Below are 16,181 nucleotides of genomic sequence, written 5' to 3' on the forward strand. Positions count from 1 at the left end.
ATAGTACGTGAGAAAGTCATATCACACTCTCCACTCAACTGTGGAGAATATTCTGACCATTGGCTAGATCTGGGAAGGGGTTTAAAAGTTTACCTCCTGTATTGTCCCTTGGCTGGTGCCTTAGTTTGAGCGGGACCCCTGGGCCCAAATCTGCCTATCATATTGTTCTACTTGTAGATTTCTAGGACCCTCTGGATCCTTTCATTTTGCTATTCTCCCATGCGCCTCTCATTTAGAGTCCCAATAGGATGCCCTCCCCTCTGTCCCAGTTTCCTGGTAAGTGAAGGCTTTCGTGGGACATGCCCCTTGGGCTACACAACAAGAAAATTTGCTCAACCATGTTCATAGCAGCCTTATTCATAATAGCCAGAACATGGAAACAGACTAAGTGTTCCTCAGTAGAAGAGTGGATAAAGAAACTGTGGTACATATACACTATGGAATACTACTCAGCTATTAAAAACAAGGAATTCCCGAAATTTGTGGATAAATGGATTGAGCTAGAAATGATCATAATGAGTGAGTTAACCCAGAAGCAGAAAGAATCAAATGGTATATACTAACTTTTCTTTTATTTTTTATTTTTAAATACATTTATTTTATTACACATGTATAAAAACAAACTACATACAGCAGGGCGAGCCATGTGACAATCATGAGTTCTATAAATGTTACATTCATAGTGGTTTGGCTATTTGTCTATGCTTGTTTCAGTTACATAATGAGCTATTGGGTCATGTCCATTTAACATCCTGATAACCTATTGTTAATTGTAATTCATAAAACCTTACACAATCTTAATAGTGTTTCATAAAAGTGCAATATTCTACTCAACAATTTCATTGATTACTCTAAATTTTTAATGGCAATGACATCAGCTTAAACAAACAATGGTATTTGGCACAGAAGCCCATACCTAATTTAAAGCGAGGTTATTCAAGTTTTTGAGCTTTGATTTCATCAACTTACCAATGCAAAACTAGTAGTCAGGATGGTACTCATGGGCTTAAATAATGGTATATGAAAAAGTGTTAAAACTGGTAAGTGCTGTGACTATTAGAACTTATTTTAAAGAAATATATATGTATATATATTCATATATATGAATATAAGTGTGTGGCACAGATTTAACAAAGAAATTCTTAACATTCTCTGAAAGTGAATTAATGATATGGAAATAAAAATGTTTGACCAACATACCCAAGAAACTCGTTTTGAGTCTCAAAGAAAATAAAAATACTGAATTGTACCTGATTTCTCCCCCATAGATTCTGAGCTAATATTTAAGATATATTAAATCCTACAGAAGTGTCTGGTGAGATTGATTAATGACAAAAGGGATTCCCTGTTCATCCTGGGGTCCCAACTCCAGTTCCCGGCACCCACATCAGATTTCTCACAACTACTTTGCACTCTGGTACTAAGGCCTCCACCATCATTTTGGACTGCCTGGGTACTTACAGATATGTGGCATTTTAAAAAGTGAAAATAAATCTTACAAGCCAGTAAATAAATTTTAAGTGAATTAGATATGAATTTCTAAGGAGAACATTGATAAGACTAAAATGTAGGTCCATATGCCCTGGCAATATACATTTGTTTTTAGTTCTGCCAAAAGAGTCATAGTGTGTGTTGCTGCTGTAATAGAGTTTCTTTAAACCCTCAGAACTGTCTCAGAAAGATGATCTTCATGGGAGTTTGAATATCTACTAGATCATTAGGTTGTACATTTTGTTTTATTTTGGTTTTTCCTTACCTAAAGACCTGGGCCTCAGAAGACTACAGACACCTTCTATGATCCCTCAATTCTACTGAGTCTTAGGTCTCTCAGGATCAAGAAACTTATACCAGTCTCTAGGTGAGCAGTAGGACAAGATTAATGAGAAACCACCCATCTTGTTGACCACCAAGAACCCTGCAGCTGTAGAGGAGAGGAGGTAACAACACCCGTCATCAGAAATTAGAGCATTCATAGTTCTATCTACAGAGGGTGTCTACTAAGTATAGGAACATAGATAGTACTAATTCCCATGAAAGGGACAATGACAATTTTCTAAGCATTCCTGTCCCAGGTATGGCACTTGTCTATACAGTGGTATTAGATGCTTTCAGGTTGAGGATGGAAGCTGTGAATGTGGCTTAACTCACAGTCATAATCTTACTTAAAACATTACGAGAGTGTTCTTTTTTTAAATTTGTTTTTATTTAAATAATTTATTCAGATTATTGTTATCCCCTCACTTGTATCTTCCTGTTCACCCCTCCCCCTCCCTCTTTCACCTTATTCCCCTTCCCTAAGCCTGTGACAGAAGAGGACCTCCTCCTCCTCCACCATATGATCACAACCTATCAGGTTTCATCCATGTAGCCTGCTTACCCTTCCTCTGAGTGCCACCAGGCCTCCTCTCCAAGGGGAAATGGTCAACTAGGAGGCAACAGATTTCATGTCAGAGTCACTCCCTGCTCTCCATACAATTGTGGAGAATGCACTGTCCATTGGCTAGATCTGAGTAGCGGGTCTAGGTTTACTGCATGCTTTGTACAGTAGTTTCTGCAGACCCCTCGCCCCAGGGTCAAGATCCACCTGCCTTTAGAATGTTCTGTGTGTGATTTTAGTGTTATTGGCTGCATGTTTTTTCAAGCATGAGCTTTGTAGATCACAATATGGGTCAGAAAAGACAAACCGTCAGGTGTCTGGTTAAGCTGGAACATAATGAACTGCAGTCATGTCGAGCAGGAACATGGATCCAGTATCAAACCACAAAACTGATACAGCATTCCTCAAACAAGGATTTCCTAAATTTGTATATCCTTGGTTTGTCAAATAAATTGCTCAAGTAAGGAAAAAGGCAACTATTTTACTAGAAGTTTGACAAAAAAATAGGATGTAGGTACTGGTTAGCACTGATTCAATAGAGCATGAATAAGAGAACTGTGTTTGGCCATCAGAACTGAACAAAAGGGGGAGAAAAGCAATCATAGGTGAAGCTGGCCAGAGCCTCTGAGGGCTGAGGCAAAAGAGACAAATATAAAACCATTTTTTCTTTTCCTTTTTTTTTTCCCTTCTAGACAGGGTTTCTCTGTGTATCCTTGGCTGTCCTACACTAACTTTGTAGACCAGGTTGGCCTCGAACTCACAGCGATCCACCTGCCTCTGCCTCCCAAGTGCTGGGATTAGAGGTGTTTGCCACCACAGCCCGGCGAATATAAAACTTTGAATGAAAGGTGAAATCTCAATTTCAAGACTACTTAGTTTGCAACCATACTTAACATTGCCACATTTGCCAATTAGCAAAGCTTTATAAAACTTTGGTTACAATTTTGTTAGTGAAGTCTTTATGGGTTATTATGCCTCAATTGAAAGTTATTAACCTTTTTTCATAAAGTAATAATCTTAACCAACTCTGTGAGTGTTCACACTTAATCTAATAAAATAACAATAATTTTTCTCCCCTTTTTTGTTATGCCTTGGCAGGTTCAGAACTAGTAGACAAAATAAACATGACAACATCTTCAAAAGCTTTAAACTACACAAATCTCAAAGACATCTGGTACACCATGATTGGGATCCCAGGACTGGAAGATTCGCACATATGGATCTCCGTCCCCATCTTTTCAATGTACACAGTGGCCATTGCTGGCAACGCACTGCTATTATTTCTGATCATCACTGAACGCAGCCTTCACGAACCCATGTACCTTTTTCTCTCCATGCTGGCACTGGCTGATATCTTTCTGTCTACAGTCACAACACCAAAAATGTTAGCAATCTTCTGGTTCCAAGCTGGGGGCATTTCTTTTGCCAGCTGTGTGCCTCAGATGTTTTTTCTCCACTTCATCTTTGTGGCAGAGTCTGCCACACTGCTGGCTATGGCATTTGACCGTTATGTGGCCATCTGTTATCCGCTAAGATACACCACCATTCTAACCCCATCTGTCATCAGCAAAATTGGCATTGCATCTGTGACTAGAAGCTTCTTCATCTGCTTCCCTCTGATCTTTCTTGTTTGTCGGCTCACCTACTGTGGGAGGAGCATCATTTGTCACTCATACTGTGAACACGTGGGCATTGCCAGGTTGGCTTGTGACAGCATCAAAGTCAACATTTACTATGGGGTGATAGTAGCTCTATTTTCCACATGCCTGGATGTGGTACTGATCATTGTCTCATATGCTCTTATACTTTGTGCTGTGTTTAGAATTCCTTTCCAAGATGCCCGGCTCAAGGCTCTAGGTACACGTGTCTCTCATGTCTGTGTTATTCTCCTGTCCTACACACCAGCTTTCTCCTCTTTCTTTGCTCATCGTTTGGGGAGTCACAGCAGACCACTGCGTGTGCACATTCTCCTCGCTAACCTCTGTGTGGTAGGACCACCCACTGTCAACCCCCTCATTATGGAGTGAAGATGAAACAAATTCAGGAAAAGGTTACCCAGGTCTTTTCTCTGGGCATACATTTTGCTGACCGAAACCAAGCAGCTTGGCTGTATTCTTTATATTTTCCCCCAAACTATAGAACTCAAGGGCATTTGAAGTTACGATGTAAATGTTAAATAAAGTCAGCCTTAGTGAAGGCAATTATGGCAGTTTTCAGCAACCAAGAAAAGGGTGGATTCCACTGAGCATATATTTTATTCAGAACAACACTGTCATAAGGACACATTATTTTATGTACTATTTTCATCTTTGTTACAATGTATATAATTAATAATATTTCAAAAACTTTCAATTTTATGTTGACACATAAAAAAGGAAACAGAATCCTAAAAAAAAAAAAAAAAAAAAAAAAAAAAAATGCCATTTCAGCACATTTTTCTAAAACTGGGAAATGAAGAGTACTACACGTCCAGCACATTATTTCTGTCTAGTTATTATATTAGCTCAGTCACCGAGCATTTGGCTTCCAAGTTCAGGTCAAGCCCAAGTTAAGATGTTTGGCTTTGATCACAAGTATTTAGCCTTTTTTCATTCATGCACATTCATCTTCAATTTGCATTGATAGATGGAAAAATAGGCAGACAGATAGACAAGAGTGTCCTACATTAAAAATTCTATGCTAGTGCCAGGTACTTCTTGCTGTAGGTAGTTTGTTATATATATGTGTAATAATATAAGTGTACACATAAAAATAAAAAATATTTAATAAAAATGAAAATAATAATTATGTCTATTATTATGAACTGAAAATGAGTATGAACCTGATAATTCCACATACTTAATTTCTTTTTATTGGATTTCCTTTTCCACAAAAAAATAATCCTGGGGCATAGAAATGTTAAATGTCATCACTGTAAGTATAGGAGAAAGACTACCAGATACAGATTTTAATATATGTATACATTACAATTAAAATGGAAAAACGTCCCTAATTTTCTCTGATAATTAGTGTGAAGGTGGCAGCTATATATCTTGGCCATTTTGTGGTAACAGTGTGAATTGCAGAATTCTTAAAGGACAATCCTTACAATTAGTGGCAACAGTAACACTTATCAGAGAGAAATTATGACACAATATTAAAGATCATTTAAAAACTTTAGGCAGTTGAACATAGAAACATCACATGTTGATTTATACAAAACCATTAGCAAATTCACTACCCTGTGTGTACGCTTTCTCTCCATTGAAAATGATAATGAACTAAAACCTGCATAAATGTACACAGTGAATTATTACAATATAACCCAAACTATAGCATAGTAAAACTGTTACAATGTAAATCACAACTAAGTGTGCACAAGGAAATAATTTTTTAAATTTTTTTTCAAAAAGCAAGAGAATTTAGATAAAATAAGGTTTATATAGGAATACATATATCCATCTGAAACAATATGTTTACTTTATTTACATAAATAAAGGAAGAACAAATACAATTGTGTTGCTATTTAAAAAATTTTAAGGAAACATTAAATTAAAAATTAGATTTAATACTGAAAGCTCTATGAATTTTCTCCTTTACAAAATAGATATCGAGGATTAATAATACTCTGTCTTACTAGTCTGTAGGAATTCCTGTTTTTTCTTCAGATGGTATGTTCTTATATACACTCATTGTCATGTCAAGTCATCCAAGACATTTATTCACTTGATTTTGTTTCTATCAAGGCCGTACTTTTACTACTCCTTTGTAGTTGTTTCTCACTGAAGAGGTGATATTTTAGGACTGTTGAGTTTATGAAAACAGACACATTATGCCCCTACAGACCATATTTATTGTCAGGGTCTTGTCCATGAGAAGAAAAGAAATTGCTTACATCGTGACAGAATTCATAATTTTTATTTAACAATGTATTTTTTTTTTACAGAATTTAAGATTTCTGTATCAAAAGAATTTTCCAAAGCGTATTAATGAAATAGAAAAGTAATAGAATTTACTTTTCATAGGCTGGGAGTAAAGTCTGAAATTAGTATGCTTTAGAAACATAAATCTCTCACAACCAATATCATCCCTGAATATCTAAGAAGACAAATCATTTCTCCTATGAATGAAAAAAAAAAAAAAAGGACTGTACAAAAAAAGAAAATCTTGTTTTTAATGGCTGAGTAGCATTCCATAGTGTAAATGTACCACAGTTTCTTTATCCATTCTTTGACTGGGGGACATCTAGGTTGTTTCTGAGTTCTGGCTGTTATGAATAAAGCTACTATGAACATGATTGACCACGTGTCCTTGTTGTGTGGTAGAGCATCTTTCAGGTATATTCCAAAGAGTGGGAAAGCTATGTCTTGAGATAATCTTATTCCCAGCTTTCTTAAAAAGTGCCAGATTGATTTACAAAATGGTTGTAAAAGTTAGCACTCTACCAGCAATAAAGGAATGTTCCCCTTTCTCCACATCCTCAAGTGAGGGGATAACAAATAAGATGTAATCTAAATAAATTACTTAAATAAAAATTTATAAAAAGAGGACATCTACACTACATTGTATTATGTTTCAGCATACTGATTCCTTACATGTGTATAAGAAAATTACTGGTGAGTAAAATATCTACCACTGCACAGTTATAAGAAGAAGAAAAAAACCAACTCTACATGTCCTGGATAGTGAGTTTTCCCAACCAGATTGAAATATCTTCTAATTCACAAGGCACATAACAGACTACAAGAACAACATGGGCTGTATTTTTTAAAAGCTCTAAATATGTGTAGTGCTTAGAAAACAGTCTTAGGCTAATTATTCTCTGATTGTTCATCTTATATATTTTTAAAAATTATATTATACAGGAGTGGGTGAGCCATCCCTGGCCTAATGACATGGGGGCAGGTAAATCCGAGAACACGGGAGCCAGTGAGCAGGCTCTGCCCTGATGACATAGGAAGGTGTGAGCTGGCCTTGCCCTGATAACAGGGAGTAGGAGAGCAGGCTGTGCCCTGAGGACATGGGAGCAGGAGAGCCAGCCCTGCCATGATGGCATGAGAGCAGGAGAGTGGAACCTGCCCTGAGGACCAGGGAGGAGGTGAGCCACCCTTGCCCTGACAACTCAGGAGCAGGAGAGCTGGCCCTGACCTGAGAACATGGGAGCAAGAGAGCTGGCCCTGACCCGAGGACAAGGGAGTGTTGCCCTGATCTGGGACTCTGAGTAGACCTCACCCCAACATCTACCCCATGTATGACCTGCTGGAACACATGAAGGGGACAGACCTGCAGATTCAAAGATTAAAAATCTCCTTGACATAATGGGGTATCAGATAGCAGTCCCAGTGAGGATCCGGTAGCGATAGTTTAGGCTTCACACCAGACCCATGACTCATAGCAATGAATATTTGAAAATAAACATTTGTGGACAAAAGGCTATACTGCGCGATACACTATAGCTTCAGTGATTTTTTTTTTAATATGTCTGTTTGTTTTATTTTAATGGGACTAGAAGAGGGATTTTGGTGCATGACATGTAAATCGTAGACATTCAATAAAAGTAAAACTAAAAAAATCATATTATAGATAGTATTTCTAGATCATTCTATTATAATAGTCAGTCAGTGTGGCCTGTTAGTGCTGGTAGAATTTTTGTGTTAATACCTGATAATTTTCTCAGACTATAGATTTCCTGTGAACCTAGTGAACCATTTAGTGGGTATCTTGTGTTTTGTTTGTTTGTTTTTGATTGGCTTGATTTTGGCCTTAATTAAGAATCCAAGGGTCATAACGACATGGTCATTTCTCTAAACACCTCAATTCTACTGAGGGTTACGCTTCTTGGGAATGACAATGCTATATAACTTGAGTGTATGTAACTAAATCCAGGAAAGACAACCCATCTCAAATCGCATCAGAGAGTCCACAGTTGCCAAAAATAAAAGGTAAGTAAACATACCTAGAATCTCATATTAGACATCTGATGACTGCTACTTTTAGAAAGGTCCTGTGTGTCAAGTTTCAAATAAGTACACTCTTGATTCGTAGGAGAAAAATGACAGTTTTTAAAGCCATACCTGCTTATGCTGTTACATTTCTTCAGGACAGTGTCTTTAGCTGAGCTATTATGAGTAATGGAAACATGTCTCATCCTCATGAAATACTATCTAATATAGAGGATAGTGTACACTTGGTTGGAGTATAGTCTTTCAATCAAATGAAGATTTCATTGAAACACGACTTATGTTTTTGTAACAAAAGATAACTATAATACAAAGGTTTCCCAGAGTGTATTGATAGGTTGTTCCCAAACTGGGAAAATGTACAGGGGAAAAAGTGGGAGTCTTTTACTTCAACTCTAGTCAATCACTCTAGGCTTCCTGGAAATAAAGAGGCACCTGGTTCTGCAACACAAAACTTTGATTTTATTTATTACATTCATTTCATAATTAAAGATTTAAGTTTTTGAAATTTAGAAGGAAGTGGGCTATCTTTCCCATCATTAAAAACAGAAATAAAAAGCACAAAATGAGTTTTGATGAAGTGAGGAAGCCTGATTCTCCAGACAGGAAAAGCTGAATTATTCAGAGACTTTCATGATAATTTTGATTCATTGTGTTAATTTGTTCTTATTCATTTGCTTTTTGTGCATTGTTTTTGATTAAAAACATAGTTGGGAAGAAGAAATATGAAACTAAACCAAAGCAACTGGCATAGAATTGTAGTTAGCAATATTGTAACCAAGAAGGAGAAATTTTAAGTGCAACTTCAGTTTTTTTAAGAAACACAAGAATAAAATTGATAGATGTGGCTATCATTGGGAGATGGAGTAGGTGTTTTTAAATGAATTCCCTATGATTATTCATGACATTTTCTCTCAAAGTTGCAGTATGCTATTGTTTTGAGAGGGCTAAGAACTTGCCCAGGGAGAAATGAGAAATGATGTAAATTACCATAAAGACATAGGAATTCTGGATGATACTCAGATCATCATTAAATAACTGGAGGTGAGGACTTGAGCCTTAAGTAAAGACTATGAAAATCATTATTCACATCACTATTCAGCTTTATCAGCAATATCCAAGATGTTCTCCATGATCATTTCATTCCTGCAAATTCAAAAATTTCATGGCAGTAATTAACACACATTTAAATGTAGGATACCCAGTGCATTTGAAAGGAAATTGCTGGACTGAGTCCAACAAATGAAGCTCTAAATAAGGAGGCTTGACAATACACTAAATTACAAATTGGGAGTTATTTCTGTTCTTAATTGAACAGCACTCCTTTCCCAACCAGTATCAAAGTCATAGTGTAAATTATTTTCTTTACCAAAGATGCACTTTTTCATTTGCCTTACAGACATTGCTTCCATCTTGAAGCATTGTTGGCCCAGCTACCCACATAATCTTCCTCTGCTATGTAAGTATGTTTGTCTTGTGGTAGTATTCTGTCTGTCTGCTGGATCATCCTTGAACCTGGTAAAATAGTAAGACATTATTTCAGAAAAAAAAATAGTACTTTTATCATCTCATTATGGGTCCTCCATTACTAGTGTATAATTGTTTTGCTACACTTTTTTCCTATTAGCTCTCTTCTAGAAGAGATCTCTTCTTCCATTTACTTACTTAAAAATTTTATGCAATATATTTTATCATATTCTTTACCCTCCACAAACTAATCCTAGCTCCTACCTACCTCCCTTTTTACCATGCTCACCAGAATTCGTGTTTTTGCTCTCTCAAAGATGAGTCAAAACAAAAGTCAAAATCAAACAAAACCAATAAGACAAACACACACACACACACACACACACACACACACACACACACATTAAGTCCCAAACTAAATAATGAATACACACAAAATTACACGAAGTCTGTCCTGTGTTGCCCAACTTCTGGACAAGAGGCCCGCCCTAGAGTATGGTAGACACATGTGCCCAGTGTCCCTCACTCCCTAGGAGAAAACTGATATTCTCTTTCCTAGCAGGTATCAATTGCAAATAGCTTTTTGGTTATGGGTAAAACTTTGTTTTCCATTTGCTCTTCTCAGTTAAAGGATTTTGTATTGTTTGAACAAGTGCATGTCATGGGCATTCAGTCACAGTCTCTGTGAGTTCATATATGCAAAAGTCCTGTTGTCTCTGGGTAATATTGTTTTCTTGGAGTTATCCACCATCTCTAGTTCATATAATCTTCAGAACTCGCTTTCCTCAGAGATTCCTGAGCCTTAAAGGACAATTGTATAAAGACATCATCTTATCTAGGCCTGAGTACTTCAAAATCTCTTACTCTGTGAACATTGCCCTGCTATAGGTCTCTGTAGTAATTACCATCAACTGAAAGAAGACATTTTCTGTTGTAGGTTGAATGATGTACTGCTCTTTGGGTATAGCAATGAGTCATTAGGAGTTGTTTTGTGACTATGTTCCCTTAGCATAATATTAGCAGTACATTTCCCCTAAGGGTTATGATGCTAGCAATGTATTAACAAAAATAATAACAAACGCAGTGCAAGATTGAACTGTGAGAATATGTCAGGAAAGCATGATAATGATGGCATCAAGAAAGCCAGAGATAGATACAGTTAGGGGAGGGATCTTTTTTTCAGTCAACTAGGAAGGCTTGAAACAACCTTATCAATTTATCTACCTAGTTCTTTTTATGTAGAAAATATTATCTCTCAGTAAAAATATATTTATGTTTATTTTTATAATTCTTGAAATTCTTATTTTACTTCTTACATTGGTAATGGTATTACTATTTTTATACATGGTTTATGTCAAGATAATGTATTGCCTTATTTCATGAATGGTTTATGTACCACATCAAACTAATTACGTTATGTGACAATGTAGACTCATCTCTACCCCACGTTATTGGCAACATCATGTTTCTGGTTCTGCACAGTCTTAGTCTAGCTGGCAACCTCTCTTAGCAATGAGAAATAAATGTTAGTCACTCTATCTTTCTTCACATCAATGCTGACTTACATCCTTTTACACAAGGAAAGAAGTCACCTCCTGAAAACATACTCATGCCATTATAGAGTTTAATGTTTATTGATGAAGAACAAACTATAATATTTTTAGGGATTGCATCAGTATGTGATTGGAAAGGCATGAGTGTTATTTCCATTAGAAGAGATTTATGTACAAGGTGTTAGATCACCTGCCTTTAGTCACAGCATTACACTCAGGAGATAAAAAGAGATCGGCATAGGAAGTGACAGGCCAAACAGCTGTGTGATTTATCTCAAGGGGAAAAATTAAAGAAAAATAAGACTTCTATAAAATGATAAAACACAAGAAACACATCAATTACTTAAATATAAATTTAAGTAATTTATTTATTAACTTAGAAAACTAAAACAAAAATTTGATCTTCTATACCTATTCTGAAACTTACATGTCAGTTTGCTTATACAATTTGATATCTTTTTTAAATCCTTTAAATTTTTTTTATTTAAGTAATTTATTCATATTGCATCTCAATTGTTATCCCTTCACTTGTATCTTCCCATTCTCCCCTCCCTCCCCCTTTCACTCTATTCCTTTCCCCTAGGTCTGTGACAGAAGGGGACCTCCTCCCTCACCATATGATCACAACCTGTCAGATCTCATCCCCTTCCTCTGAACGCTACCAGGCCTCCCCACCAAGGGGAAGTGGTCGAATAGGGGGCACTGGAGTTCATGTCAGAGTCAGTCCCCACTCTCCACAGAACTGTGGAGAATGTGTTCTCAAAGCTTTCACTATGGTAGATGTCTTGATGTATAAAATGATATACACTCTTGATAAGACTTTTACTCATCTCTGCTGTTATTTCCAAGAATACCCTTTTATTAGTTATGGGTGCTACCAATAAATGCATTATTTTAAAACACAAGAATTAGCTTTGTGCCATTGTCCTTAATAAAGATAAGATCTAGAAAGTTCTGTTATGAATGCACAAATGGGTGTATCCCAATACTCTTTTCCACCTGATTTGAAAGGTTGTTGTTTACAATGTAGAATATATATATGATCTATATTTGATTGTTTATTTAGCATACGATGATCCTAAACTGGTCAATAATTTCTTTTATTTTTGTGACTTAATTATTTTGCCACTTTGTTTTTTCTGAGAAAGTTGCTCCCCTTTCCTATATGCTTATATTTGATTAGAAATGTAAAAAAGAAGAAAAATACAAAAATTTAAACATAACCCAGAAAATTTAATGTGAGAAAAATCATCAGTGTAGGTGAGGGACACTGGGGTAAAGAGTGATGGTTAGAAAATAATAGGGCAGAAGAATTGGTGGTGGCACACACTTTTAATCCTACCACTAGCGAGGCAGAAGGAGGTACGTCTCTGTGAGTTCATGGCCAGCTTGTTACAGAGTGAGTCCAGAACAGTCAGGGCTCTGTTACACTGAGAAATCAAGTCTCAGAAAACCAAAAAATAAAAAAGAAAGAAAGAAACGTTAATAGAATAGTATATATTGAGTTAGTTCTAATGGAGTGCTCATATGTTGCTTAAGCTGAAACAAATGTGGACTGTGATCACACGACAAGATGATAGTTCTGGTTTTGCACTTTGTAAATCTGAGACTGTGCAAAGCAAACGTCTTGTATATTTTTTATTAACTTGTGATAATATATTGGTAGAATAAGAAAAAAGCATACTGCTTTATGAAAGTGTTTGCATTCAAGGCTTAACATTGATCTTAGTGATATTGGGCTCCTAAGATGACAATAAGACTATCTTGACCACCACAATTCTAAAACAGCGAAGAGGAGAGGCTTCATCCAAAAGATAATGGAAACAGATTCAGAGATTGGTACCCAAACATTAGGTGGAACTCAGAGAGTCTTGGGGGGAAAGTTAGTGGAAGGTTTGATGGAGCTGAAGAGGCGAAGGACATCAAAGGAGACCAATATAGCCAACTACCTGGGCCCATGGGTGCTCATAAAGACAGAACCATCAACCAAAGAATGTCCATGGACTGGTCCTAGGCCCCCTTCACATATGAAGCTGATGGGCTGCTTGTTCCTCATGTGGGTCCCCAACAGTTGGAGTGGGGGCTGTGTCTGACATGTCTGCTGCCCTGCTCTGGATCCTATTTCTCTACCAGGACTACTTTGTCCTTCCTCAGTTAGAGGATGCACTTAGTCCTATGTGACCTGATGAATCAGGATGAGTTGTGGCTATTTGGGGGAAGTGGGTGGGAGAGTGGAACTTGGAGGTGAGGTGGGAGTGTGGTTGTGATTGAGATGTAAAATGAACAAACAAATAAATAAATGGAAAAAAGAACCAAGAAATGAACAACAAATTAAAACCAGCTATCATATGCAAAACCTTCCACCTATTCAAAGATTTGCATGTCTGATGCTAAAAACAAAAAGTTTTGCACAGTAACTAAACTTTACTTCAACATTTAAAGTCTGGTTTTTGTTTTGTTTTGTTTTGTTTTTTAGTAGAATCATCCCCTTTGCCAATAAAATAGGCTTTATGGGTTTTTATTTTCCTGTAAATAAACTATCTCTGGCTATCACTGAATCATGCTTGCCAATAAGTTGTTAATGGAATAAGTTCCACAAAGTGATATTTCATAATAATGCAATAAAACTAATCACACTTTTATGTAATTTTTATTTTCCTTCAGCTCCAAGCTGCAGTATCTGACAATAGACAAGAGATGACAATGTCTTCAAATCAAACGAACCTTAGAGATATCTGGTATACCATGATTGGGATCCCAGGACTAGAAGATGCACACATTTGGCTCTCTATCCCTATTTGTTCAATGTACATAGTGGCTCTTGCAGGCAATACCCTGTTAATATTCTTGATCTTCACAGAGCATAGTCTTCACGAACCGATGTACCTTTTTCTCTCTATGTTGGCACTGGCTGATATCATTCTATCTACAGTGACCACGCCAAAGGTTCTTGCCATCTTCTGGTTCCAAGCTGGAGGCATTTCTTTTGCCAGCTGTGTGTCTCAGATGTTTTTCCTCCACTTCATGTTTGTGACAGAGTCGGCCATACTGCTGGCTATGGCCTTTGACCGTTATGTGGCCATCTGCTTTCCACTAAGATATACTACCATACTAACCCCGTCAGTAATTGGTAAAATGGGCATTGCATCTGTGACTAGAAGCTTCTTCATCTGTTTCCCCTTGGTCTTTCTAGTTTATCGACTCACCTACTGTGGGAGGAGCATCATTCATCACTCCTACTGTGAACACATGGGCATTGCCAGGTTGGCCTGTGACAGCATCAAAGTCAACATTTACTATGGAATGACTGTGCCTTTATTTTCCATAGGCCTAGACATTGTGCTTATCATCGTCTCATACACCCTTATACTTCGTACGGTATTTAGGATTCCCTCCCGAGATGCCAGACTCAAGGCTCTGGGTACGTGTGGTTCCCACGTCTGTGTCATCCTTCTGTTCTATACACCTTCTCTCTTTACATTTTTTGCCCACCGTTTTGGGGGCCACAGCATACCTCGCCACATGCACATTCTCTTTGCTAACCTCTACGTGGTCGTACCCCCTACTCTCAACCCCATCATTTATGGAGTTAAGACAAAGCAAATTCAAGAGAGGTTTTTCCAGGTGTTTTCTTTCAATAAGGCATGTTTTTGATATAAACAAAGAAGCCTGATCTTAATGTTATTTCTAGAAACTGTATAACTGAAGAGCATCTCAAGTTGCTCCTGAAATATTATATCATGATAGCACTAAGAATAAGAATGACAATAACTTTGAGTAAAAGAGACAAGGCTGAGTTCTTGATTGTCTCAGAATAGCTTAATTTCTGTTCCATATTAAGGTCACTTATAACATCCCTAAGAGAGCTAAGAATATCTCACATAATCACAGACAAAGCAATTGAAAGCAAACGTCTCCTAACAACCCATCAGATAAGCACCTTATTTTTATTTATAAAATCAGGAAAGATAATACTATACTTCAGAGAAAGTTTTAACTCCATGTTAGCAATGTGGCTTTGTCCCTGAGAACTTATAGCTTTAGTTCAAAATCAGAATTTTAGATGTCCAGTTTTGGTTATGACTATTACTCTTCTGAGATCTTAAGTATTTAGCTGAAATCTGTATATATGAATGTATATGAATATAGGTACACATATATGAATATAATTCTATATAATACATACAATACAAACTCTATTACAAGGACCTCATATAATTCCAAAAGTGCCAAGGTTAATATGAAAATAATCTGTGTATTATTTTATTATGAATTGAAAACTAGTTTTTTCATGAATATTAGATTTTCCAGGCAGAAAGAAATTTTTGTTTCTCTTCCTTTCTCAGACAATCAATTCTAGAGTATGCAACATTGAAATATTTCAAAGTAAGAATTGGAAATTGAAATAGAGAGGATTTAATCTCATTAGTACATATGTTAATTAACTATTGAAATTAATCAAAATAATTTCCCCCTAAATAAATGAGAAAATAGCAGCTTCTCTGTTGGTCATTATTGATGGCAGTGTGGACTGCAGGGTTACCACAATCTTCATGTTTACAGTTAATAACACCGGTAAGAGGTATGCACTCGGAAGCTAATGTGATGAAAAGATATCAGGGCATATAACAAAGTAAAGTGAATAAATATAGAGTGATCCCAAATATTCACTTAACCAGAAAAGTAACTTTCTAACGTTTATATACAGTCTCAGCACTGAGGACAAATGCGAACTAAAGAATAATGTCCTGAATGCCTTAGGTATATTTATTAAGATGCATCCTAAAACTGTACTGTAGTACAATTGTCACAAGAGAAGCTATCACTAAGAACTTGTACAGAAAT

General features: G+C 36.6%; 2 protein-coding genes across 2 annotated transcripts; both read left to right on the forward strand.

The window, feature by feature from the left end:
• The first annotated feature begins 3,501 nt into the window (after window positions 1-3,501).
• Window positions 3,502-4,404, forward strand: LOC127192214 (olfactory receptor 52Z1P-like). Its single transcript, XM_051149536.1, has one exon. It carries the CDS (start codon window positions 3,502-3,504, stop codon window positions 4,402-4,404), a length of 903 nt encoding a protein of 300 aa, XP_051005493.1.
• A 9,629-nt stretch (window positions 4,405-14,033) lies between these two features.
• LOC127192215 (olfactory receptor 52Z1P-like) lies at window positions 14,034-14,990 on the forward strand. Its single transcript, XM_051149537.1, has one exon. It carries the CDS (start codon window positions 14,034-14,036, stop codon window positions 14,988-14,990), a length of 957 nt encoding a protein of 318 aa, XP_051005494.1.
• Window positions 14,991-16,181: the final 1,191 nt, after the last annotated feature.

This window comes from Acomys russatus, chromosome 7 (assembly GCF_903995435.1).
Source record: "Acomys russatus chromosome 7, mAcoRus1.1, whole genome shotgun sequence".
Taxonomy (NCBI): domain Eukaryota; kingdom Metazoa; phylum Chordata; class Mammalia; order Rodentia; family Muridae; genus Acomys; species Acomys russatus.